Source organism: Limanda limanda, chromosome 11, assembly GCF_963576545.1.
Source record: "Limanda limanda chromosome 11, fLimLim1.1, whole genome shotgun sequence".
Taxonomy (NCBI): Eukaryota; Metazoa; Chordata; class Actinopteri; order Pleuronectiformes; family Pleuronectidae; genus Limanda; species Limanda limanda.
The window spans coordinates 28,591,785-28,602,200 of record NC_083646.1 but is presented as its reverse complement, the minus strand read 5'-3'; the positions used below and the strand labels follow the sequence as shown (position 1 = coordinate 28,602,200).

Below are 10,416 nucleotides of genomic sequence, written 5' to 3'. Positions count from 1 at the left end.
AACACTCTAGTGAAATCATCAGTGTGGTTATTTTATATTCAAGTTCTGCCAATAGATCCCTTTCACCTAAATCTCACACAGTAAACCTTTAAATACGAAGCTAAATATTGGAAAATTATGTTTATTAGTCACTTACTAGCATATATGTTAGACTATTACAGCAGTTGTCAAAATGGCTGTCCTTGGCCATTTAATGTAAAATTCCCACAATCATTTGACATAAAAAAATTCTGCAAAGAACAAGCCATTAAAAACACAGAATGAAGGTCTTTATTAGAAATGAGCGACAGTTCTGTGGCTCCCTGCTTATTTAAGCTAAAACACTCCCAATATCACTACCCTTCAGCCTCTGGTAAGGTCAGCAGTGATCTAGAGGAGTGTCTGTCGGGCAGAGCCTGTTGTTGAGGCTGAATGGGCTCAGCATCACAGTGCTCTATGAGGGAGGAGGGAGGCAGCAGATGACCATACCTGGTTCCTGCTCTGGGAAAATCCAAAGGTGGAAAGAAATACCTGAAGCAACAAAAATAAAAAGGAAGGAGAGGAGACGAAGACGACAAATACGTGGACAGGGCAAAAACAATGGAATACAGGGGGAAAACACGTAAAAGGAAGTAAAGATGAGAAATCAAAGGCGTAAGGATGGATTTTGTGCTCTACAAGATTATGATTTCAAAAGGGCCTATTCAAAGAGGTGAACCCACCAGACATCATTTTGTAATCACAGCAAAGTTGAAGCCATGAACAGAAGTAACTCCCATGTATTGAGCTACGACATAACAGACACATTTGTGATGCATTCCAAAGAGGGCAAATGGTAGCTGATGCAGAGGAGACATTATTGATACGCAGGATCCATGTAAATCTTTGGAGAAGTCAGCTGTTGCAGGGGAGGGGAAAATGGAGCTCTCTTGCCAATCCTGCATGCAACAAGCAGTACAATATCGTATTAAATGTCACAGTTTTGTCAACCAGAGAGAAAACTGCATTACAAAGTTTTACTTGGTCGCAGAGTGGATTATTCTGTAACATAGATCATCATACTGTGCACAGATCCAATGTTACTCAGGTTAGAGTTAAATGTAAACAATTGTTAAGTAAAGTTAACAAATTAAAAGTGAATTCAGCCACATACATACTCTGACAAAACAAGCATTAGCTAAATTAGTTTACTGCCCCTTTTACCATCAGTAAATATGACAGTTATAATATTTTCTGTTATATAGTCCATATCTTTAAGTAGACATTTGTAACTTTTGCAGGTGACTATTCATAGATAATGATAAATGCTTGAAAATGTGATGTAACAAGTGGAGAGAACTGAAGATCTGCAATGACACTCACAAAGTGTTATTATTAGATTATATTAGGCTATATCAACAAAAAACTCAGATATTGAATGATGAAATTAAAATGTTTATTGCAACCATGTTACCTGTAAAATATGTATTAGCATGTTTCTCAAAAGTTTCATAGTCGTGTAACCTGTCAATGTCAGTGGCTGTATTCATGCCCATGTGTATAAACTATTTTCTAATGTTATTACAGGTAGTTAATGCGATTGATTCAAGCCATCCTTCTGCCCAGCAAAGAGTTTGGCAATATTTGCTCAGATGCATTCAGATGTATCGGGAAAAAAAGTGTTTAGGAAATGAATGAGCTTCTTTTTAAATGCAACAGTCATAGAGCTACTTGATGTTAAAATGTTGTAATCAAGTTTATGACATATACAAAATGCTGCTTCCTACCGACACAATGGTTCTGCCGTATTTTCGCAATATGAAAATCACTCAAAATAATAGTCCAATTTCAAATGCATATGAACGGCTTTATTTTACTTTTTATACCAAGAAAGTGTTAAGCCCTAAATCATTTTCACAACATTTATCCATACATATCAAGAGGGGGGAAAAATTAACTTTGGCCTCCACAGGCTTGATGCCCTCAGCTCCTATGCTGGAAGCCAAGCTCTTTGCATAAGTGCAGCATTGGGTCAGTGTGGGCCCAGGAATTTGTCAGTTAGAAGCTGCAGTCCCAGTCAGTGTGAGGCAGAGTGAGTTGTCAGATTGACTGGCTTGGGTCGGGCTGGGTGAGTGGCGTCTAATGCACCACACCACCTACCTTCCTGCAGACATCCCGTTCAGTGCATTCTGAGGTGTCTGAACAGAGGAGCCCACAATGGTGCTCATGGCTGTGGGCTGACCAGATGAGCTGGTGAGCGGGCTGCCGTCTCCCTTCAGGATGCCCGTGCACTTCCAGTTGTCCATGTAGTTTGCTGCAGAAAGACAATGGAGCAAAGTCAGGGCTTCACTACTTGTAATATGTAATTTCTTACGGACATAATCAAAGGGAATGAGATGATGGGACAATTTGAGTCAGGGTGATTTGACCAGACTTTACCTTTCACACACGCACATTGCAGTGGGAGGTTATCTGCACAGATGCATTAACAACAGCAACAAATCCTCCGCATTGTTTAGGCAAGAGGTGGTAAAGCAAACAGAGGCAGAACGTATTATATTAATTCCGCTGCAGAGATCACGTGATCATTTTTACAGCACACCGACACCGTCATCATCTTCGTCTGTGTCTTCTACGCCTGTGTTACCACTTTTTCACCGGGAGATGTTGGTTAACGTGTGATAGATATGTACATCTGATTTTCTGAAGATGCATAACCACTGGCAGGAAAAATCTGTTTTTTTCTCTTTGTTGCTGTTAAGTTATTGTACCTTATTTTGTTTTTCTGAAGGTTATGTTTATTTCTCTCTATAGATGATGCAAACTTGTGTATGTATTTTCACTTTACACTATAGTTAACATTTTCAGCTATAATAAAGTTTTCTTTCTTTGTTGGTTGTATTCTTTGTGGATTTCCAAAGCATCTTTTTTATCTGAAACACAAAAGAAAATTCGAGACACAAGATCGGCAATAGTTGTCAGCTCACTGACTTCAACAACTTTTTTTTTGTCAACCCCTGTTTTTCTAGTCTTGACTATTTAAAGCGCTTTAAGGTACAGATTTTGTAATTCATCCATTCATACATACAGTGCATCTATGAGAATGGCACTGCAGTCATCTCACCGCTTGGGCATTCGGAATTGGGAAGACTGGGATTAAACCACCAACTGCACGATATATATAAAATGTATCATCATCGCGATATCAACAGTCGTACGTTTTTACAGACAATGGCTCCAAATGTGGACAAATCAATGTCTGACTTGTTGGCACAGTCAGCTGATCAGAAAGTAAACAAGGATCTTTCCTCTCGCTGTGAACAGTTTTTGAAGCAGCATACATTAGCTAGTTTAATTTTTTACCTTGATTTGTTCATACAGAAATAGTTGATGATCCTGAAGATGTTGCAACATGTTTGACGTATTGGAAACTTTGGCAGTCACTTTTTGACAGCACGTTTTGCAGATTTAATATCAGTCTTCATTGCCCTGCATTTTTAGATATCCAAAATGCTCCCACACTGCACATTTAAGGCATTTTTCTTGGTGGAAATAAGGCTGGTATGTCAGTTCCCTCTTCTCAACTAACGGTTCAGTTAAGTGCTCGCACCCACAAACAAGCGCATCCGCACACACAAAACGTGAATCATGAGGAGATCTGCGAACATACAGACTACGTGACTCACGAGATGCAGGAAACCATAGTCAGGTATTGTAGTTTTTACAATTCTTACAGTTACAAAACCGTGGTTATCGTAAAAGTCTATACTTACTCATAAAACTGGTAATCTAAATCTTTTTATTAAAAAGAAAAGTGCTTTTTCAAAATGAAATGGAGAGACATGAGCAGTCATTAACAGCAGGCAACACCAAAAAATCCTCCCAACCTTTCCAGAGCCGCACACAGCCATCATCTCCCGAGGAGGCCAGCAGGGTGCTGGTGATGTTCCAGCTCACACGCCACACCTGGGAGTTGTGGTTGTCAAACTGAGCCATAATTTGCACTTCAAACTTCGTGGGTCCTGTTGAGGTGCTATCCTTCCTGTCAGATGGATAAAATATATATATTTTTTTATAGATTCATGTCATTTTTGAAGATTCACTGACACGTAGAAGGCAGGTTTAAAGCAATGACACTACAACCTCTATGTCTGAGTCCTTCATATGACAACTTTGACAATTAACAAGAATTGATCACCTCATAGGAACAAGCTTAAAGATTCTGACATCTTTCGTTGCTATGGCAAGGACATGGAAGGATCTTCCCAGGTTTGGAGCAAATGCAATGTCATGGACTGCATCAGTGACGGTCATCAGCGTCTCTGCTTTGGCATATTTCCTTTTAAACATTGATAAATAATTTTTTTAAAACAATACATTCTACGAAAACTTACAAAAATTCAAAGATTTTTTCTTTATATTGGTTAACTTTGAAAGTGGCTAAAGGACACATACCTTGTATTTTCATTGTACTCATAGATCTGAACTTTCCCACCGTATGACACGTTGCTGTCGTCACTCCCAACTGCAAACATTGGGGGATGTGCACGAGAGCTGGTTGGTAGGCAGAAAAAAAATTCAGTGTTCAACCTAAAATACTCAAAATCTAAATTCAAGGCTGATGTCTTTTAAGAGAGAATTGGGGATCGGACACTTATTGAGTTTATGACAGGTTTCGCCCAAAACACATTTATGAAAAATAAGAGGTCAACTGTTTAGAAACATGCCTTAAAACACACTTATACCTCATTAAAATTGTGCCCTAAATGTTCACAAATGTATAATCAGTGAGTTCTAATCCAAACTTAAATACCTAAAACCCATTTACCAGCTGAAGACTCTATACAGCAACCAATAAATTGAACGTCTTAAAAACAGGATATTTTTCTGCTGGAAAAACAGCAAGTCCTTTCTATTCCTTTCTGCTACAGTGTATCTGAGGCCCAGTTCACTAGGGCTGCACCTATTAATTATTATTTTTATCGATTAATCCAACACATTAATCCATCATTTTTAGATAGATCTAATGATTATTTTTTAGATTAATCTATAGATGATTTTAAAGTCCCTCAATAATATAATAATGAATTTATTAAAAATGTATTCAAAGACGTGAATATGATCTGATGAAAACAAAGTATGCACTACAAGGCACACTTTCACAAGAACAAAAAGCTAAGTCAGAACTGCTTTAACAGTTCATGTCACTTTACCTTGAACTCTATACTGCCAACTAGGGCTAGGGACGTATATGACACGCACGAAAAGATAGATAGATAGATTACTTTATTCATCCCTGAAGGGAAATTAAGTAAAACAGACACAATATGACATGCCGACCCCGACCCGGCTTCCCCCAGCTGTGGACTAGCTTCCACTGGCTGTGGACTGTGGGAGTTTGGGTACTGATTTAAAAACACCCCCCCTTAACCTAAGTGGCCTGTTCTCTGGTGTCGTTAATTAAACCCTCGTGTTGTTCTTGGGTCGGATTGACCACCAGTGTGTGTGTGTGTGTGTCTAACTGGCCCCCCAGACGAATCGAGAATGACAATCCATTCGTGTCAACTACACCCAGGAGAATTCGATAAGGAAAATCCTTGGGTCACCCTAACCCTCTACCTGACCGGCCAGGGCTTGCGGATGATCACACGCATGCACACACACACACACACACTGGGGGTCAACCCGACCCAAGGACAACACAAGGGTTTTAACAGTCCCATATCTCTCCAAAATAAAATTAGTGGAAGAGCTTGTTCCATTTAAGTTAAAGTAATATATCAATCTACATTAAGCTTTCCAACAACAAAATAAACAAAAACTAAAGGAAATTCAAGTTACTTTCTGGAGAAATATCAAAACACTGTCTAAATTCAAGTTTAGCAGTCTATCAAAAAAACAATAATGAAGTAGCTTAGTTGTTGGATCAATGGGCCTCATTAACTAACAGTGTGTACGCACAAATCTGTGCATAAACCCTGTGTACGTCAGTTGACACACAAATCTGTGATTCATCAATATGTTCGTACCTATATTTGTTGGTACTCTGCGAACAAATTTAGAATTTCCTCAGACCATGCGTACACACAAATAGGCCTGGCTGTCCTGGAAAAATGTAAACACACACCCTTTTGACTAAATGCATAGTATATTAAAACTCCATTCATAAAAAAAAAATAGCTGAAATACAGCAATAATTAAATTTACTAATGCATTGACCAAATGTTTTAAATTGCTACGATATTGATGCCCTTTCCTCCTCCTCATCTCTATAAAAACCTGATGAATTCATATTTATGTTCTGGATAAACGGGGCTTCGCTTCTTCTGCAACAATGAAGTGTCCTGTCTGCAGGAGTGTGAGTGTGTGTGTGTGTGTGTGTGTGTGTGTGTGTTTGTTCGTCTCTGTCCCTCTTCACACGAACTGATAGTCACATGTATTCAGTTATTAATCTCTCTGGATCATTCCGGTCACTATAACCCTAATGTCCTGACTGTCACATCTTGTGACGTAGCAGGTTAATTTATTTATTGCATGTGTCTCAAACTCTAAAGTGAATCAAACAAACACAAAGTAAACATTGTCACTGTACGTGTCCTAATAACTTGTGATCAGTCAATTTAGAAGGATTCTGATTCACAAATATATGCATGGTGGTGAGAACTAAATAGGCTGGTTTGCAGATGTCATGAAACCGGGGGCGATTTTGCGCACAGACTTATTTTCTGCGGAGAGTAAGAATATTTCTGCGCACATGTTAGTAAATGAGGCACAATGTGTGGACGGACCTGCAGGCCGTCCTCACATGTTTCACATTTGTGTACACAAGAAGCTATTCAAGGGAGAAAATGATCAGATCTGTGAAGTTGAAGCCAAAAATCTGTAAATAAAATATAGATTGGAATATGCAATACTAAAAATTACACACAATTTTGTAAATATTTATTTCATTTGTAGATCAAGTAATGCATATTTTTCCTATTTTAGCACAGCAGAAACCTTGCATTGAAATAATGGTTGGGTTAGAGAATATTGAATTTAAGATCTCTAATTTAATGTTGACCAAGTTTGGTTATCCAGAATTAACTTTACGTATATCAACAACATAATTTCCATTAGTAATACATTTCGAAGAGTAAGAATGTTTAGGCAAGATATCAATAACATCATTCTGAGTTTCTGACTAGTTTAAATAATATCTTTAATTTAGTTTGGCCACTCAAAACTCAAATCTTTAACATCTGTAACAGCAGGTAGTAGTAAAAACTACTTTTGCCATTCATTTGCATTGGGTTTCTCTTCATAAATATCCACAATTCTGTTGAATTATTACCATCTTTCATAAAGAAGGTATAAATATCTACAGTAAAATGCTGACACAACACCATTCTGACATGGTACAAAATTAAGGCGAATTAGATATCTTGATGTAGAATTATGACTAGTCAGGATTAATTGTTGGTATCTGAAACTGGAATGGTCATTATTAAGTTGCATATATCTGTAATACATATAAAAAGAGCATTGAGGATGAAGTTGCTTTCAAATAAACTGCTTGCAAGAATTTATGTGGTTTTTGTCTTCTGATCCGATTAAATATAATGTTAAATAATTGGCAAATTTATAGATAATCAAAATAGTTGCAGCCATAGTTAAAATATGCGTTCAACAGTCCACCTGTATTTGGTGCAGTTCTATGTTGTTTAGAAATAAAAGCTTGGCTGGGGGGTAGAGTGGTCGTCCTCCAACCTGAAGGTCGGCAGTTCGATCCCCAGTCTGACCCATCTGCATGCCGAAGTGTCCTTGGGCAAGATGCTGAACCCTGAATTGCCCCCCATAGAATAACAAAGTGCTGCGAATAGATGCACTGTATGAATGTGTGTGTGAATGGGTGAATGTAAAACTGTACTGTAAAGCGCTTTGAGTGGTCATCAAGACTAGAAAAGCGCAATATAAATACAAAACCATTTACCATAAGTTGTATTTACCCATTTCAACTATGAAGTAAGGTCAGGTAACTGGGGAGCAGTGACAATTTAGTGAGTGGGGGAATTTCAAGAGGATGAGTATAACATTGTAGACCAACAGCAGTGGTCCTTTTTCAAAGCTGACAATTGGTCTCATCATAGTTGGAAAAACACAGGTATCAATAACATTAATAATGAGCTGTTCTATAAAAGCAACACAGTTAGCCATGACAATGTGAAAGCGAGCCTGTACACATCTGTACTTTTCCTACCAAAACAAGTCTAAATGTCTTCTATAAGGGCATATGGCTTATTTGATGAGAAATGCTGTTGGATGTATATAGAACAAATTATCTTTCATTCATCACTAGGCCCTGTATACCCTTCCAATAATAATTCTATAGAATGTATCGTACTGGCTTCAGTGACATTACAGCGTACTTAACATCAATCTATCTATTCTATTCTGTTCATTTTTCTTTGTTGGGAGAACTTTTTCTTGATTTAAAATGATCACACAGCAAATTGTGTTATATAGATAGATATATAGATATATGCATCTATATCTATATAGATATCATATACATTGCAGACACTGCATTGTCACAGCATTTTTTTATGTAAAGTGAAGTTGTGTTCTAACCTGGAGGGATTCCAAGAAATGCAGCTGCAGCTGAGCTTGCAGGAGATCTCGTGCTGCAGGGACCATTGACTCAGGTTCATCACATCAGGAGCCTCGTAAATTCTCACCACTCCATCCGCAGAGCAGGTGGTCAACATCAGGCCCATGTGTTTGGGGGCAAATTTCACATCAGTCACTGACGTTCTACTGTCCACCAGTGTGGTTCTCTTTATCTAAAGCAGAACAATGTGAAATACTTGGGTCAGAGCTTTCATGAAAAACCAAGAACTTTGGCAAAGTAAGTGGATGATCATCCCTGTTATAACTGCAACATAAAGAGCAGAATCTAGTGGTACAGTTGTACTCACCCAGTGGCTCAATCCTCTCTGTTTGTCATTGGACTCGCCTACAATCTCTTCCCACACAGCAGCTGTCCTGTCAAAGGAGCAGGAAGCCAGAACCTGCCCAAATTCTGGATGAGCCCAGGTCACTCTCCACACTGAACCGCTGTGTGTCTGAGGAAAAGAGGATAGAGATTCTGTCAAATCACTGAACTCCAAAAAGAATATTATCGAATGATGTGTACTGCTTGCTCTATGTCATGTTGTTGTTTGTTTCATGAGTCTTGGCTTGAAGTGGGGGATGTGAATGATGTGCATTGTTTTGAAACTGAATTTCCCAAATACAGAACAATAAACTTACTAGTTCAAGCTGAATCCGTAAATCCTCAAGGAATAAAAGATACCTCAAAAAGAAAATTATGCAAATGTATAGCTTTAATTGGATGGTAGGCTATAATGTAATTTTAGCCATGAGCTTTTAAATGTTAAAAGTGATCGAGCAGCAGGTGGTTTACCTTCCAGCTTGCTGTGCAGTGCCACGCTCCATTTTCGCTTTTGTCCCAAACCTGAGAGAAATAACATCACAATTAAAAGTTGCATTGAAGTACGTGTGTTAATGTCAAGTAACATATAACACGCACTGGCATAACTGGAAACTAAAAAGGTCTTCACTTTGTGGTCCTGAACCGATCAGATTACTACTTATTAATCACAAGTGTACTATACATACTGGGGAGTTTCATGTTGTTCCTCCATGCTAACTCTGAAAAGATTACCTACAACTACAGTACAACTTACCCACAGCTTCACTAGTTTATGTGCTACGAAAAAAATGTCTAACCTAAGCTTAATAAAACAAGGTAAAACTGCAATCGAAAGTCAGAATAAGCAACATACTTAATGTTGTTTAAGTCCGAATATTAAGTGATGAGCTCAGGGCGCTTGTGGTGAGGGTCATGTTAACTAGCTAGCGGTGAAAGCTAACGCTAACGTTAGCAAACTGATGCTCCAAGTAACTTACCTTAACACTTTGGTCACTGGAGCACGTTGCCATTCTCCGGCCGTGGAAATCATACGACACATCGTGGATCAGATCTCTATGATCCGCAGCGATACTACGCGCCACAAACATGATTACAACAACCCAGTGCTAACAACACTGGCGACACAATTCAGCTAGCAGGCCTGTCATGTGTCTATTTGAGTGTGTGTGTGTTTGGCGGGTCCCCGTAGTGTGTGTATGTGTGTGTGTGTGTGTTAGCAGTGAGTGTGTGCTCCCATGTTGACCACAGAGGGGCGCATCTTCTTCTTTTCTCTTTTTTTGTTGTTTAATAGCGGGTTGCACCCGGTTGCACCTACCTTCACCTACTATGCTGGAGTGTGGGTCAGAGTGTTTGGTCTGCGGAAATAAATAAATAATAAAATAAATGAAAATAAAATTAAAACTTTAATGCTCTTCATGAATCAAGTTTCTTTTAAAAACTCAAAGATTACTTTACATTTCCCTTATCCAATATTGAACAAATTC

At 38.5% G+C, this 10,416-nt stretch overlaps 1 protein-coding gene across 3 annotated transcripts; it reads right to left on the bottom strand.

The window, feature by feature from the left end:
* Nucleotides 1-247: 247 nt before the first annotated feature.
* seh1l (SEH1-like (S. cerevisiae)) lies at nucleotides 248-10,144 on the bottom strand. Of its 3 annotated transcripts, XM_061081048.1 has the most exons (10): nucleotides 9,910-10,038; nucleotides 9,404-9,454; nucleotides 9,250-9,292; nucleotides 8,916-9,062; nucleotides 8,569-8,780; nucleotides 4,414-4,512; nucleotides 4,157-4,297; nucleotides 3,846-4,000; nucleotides 2,119-2,272; nucleotides 574-917 (listed from the first exon to the last, which is right to left on the bottom strand). In XM_061081048.1, exons 1-10 carry the CDS (start codon nucleotides 9,969-9,971, stop codon nucleotides 836-838), a joined length of 1,146 nt encoding a protein of 381 aa, XP_060937031.1. In that variant the 5' UTR covers nucleotides 9,972-10,038; the 3' UTR covers nucleotides 574-835. The 3 variants fall into 3 exon arrangements, with proteins under 3 accessions (XP_060937032.1, XP_060937031.1, XP_060937030.1); XM_061081049.1 differs by lacking the exons at nucleotides 574-917; nucleotides 9,250-9,292 and adding an exon at nucleotides 248-510 and having other exon boundaries at nucleotides 9,910-10,144; XM_061081047.1 differs by lacking the exon at nucleotides 9,250-9,292 and having other exon boundaries at nucleotides 9,910-10,144.
* Nucleotides 10,145-10,416: the final 272 nt, after the last annotated feature.

Coding starts and splice junctions, on each gene's coding strand:
- seh1l (XM_061081049.1), bottom strand. CDS start 10,020: ATGTTTGTGGCGCGTAGTATCGCTGCGGATCATAGAGATCTGATCCAC. Junction 9,063..9,403: donor ACTGCACAGCAAGCTGGAAG/GTAAACCACCTG, acceptor TCTTTTCCTCAG/ACACACAGCGGTTCAGTGTG. Junction 511..2,118: donor AACGGGATGTCTGCAGGAAG/GTAGGTGGTGTG, acceptor TTGTTGCTTCAG/GTATTTCTTTCCACCTTTGG.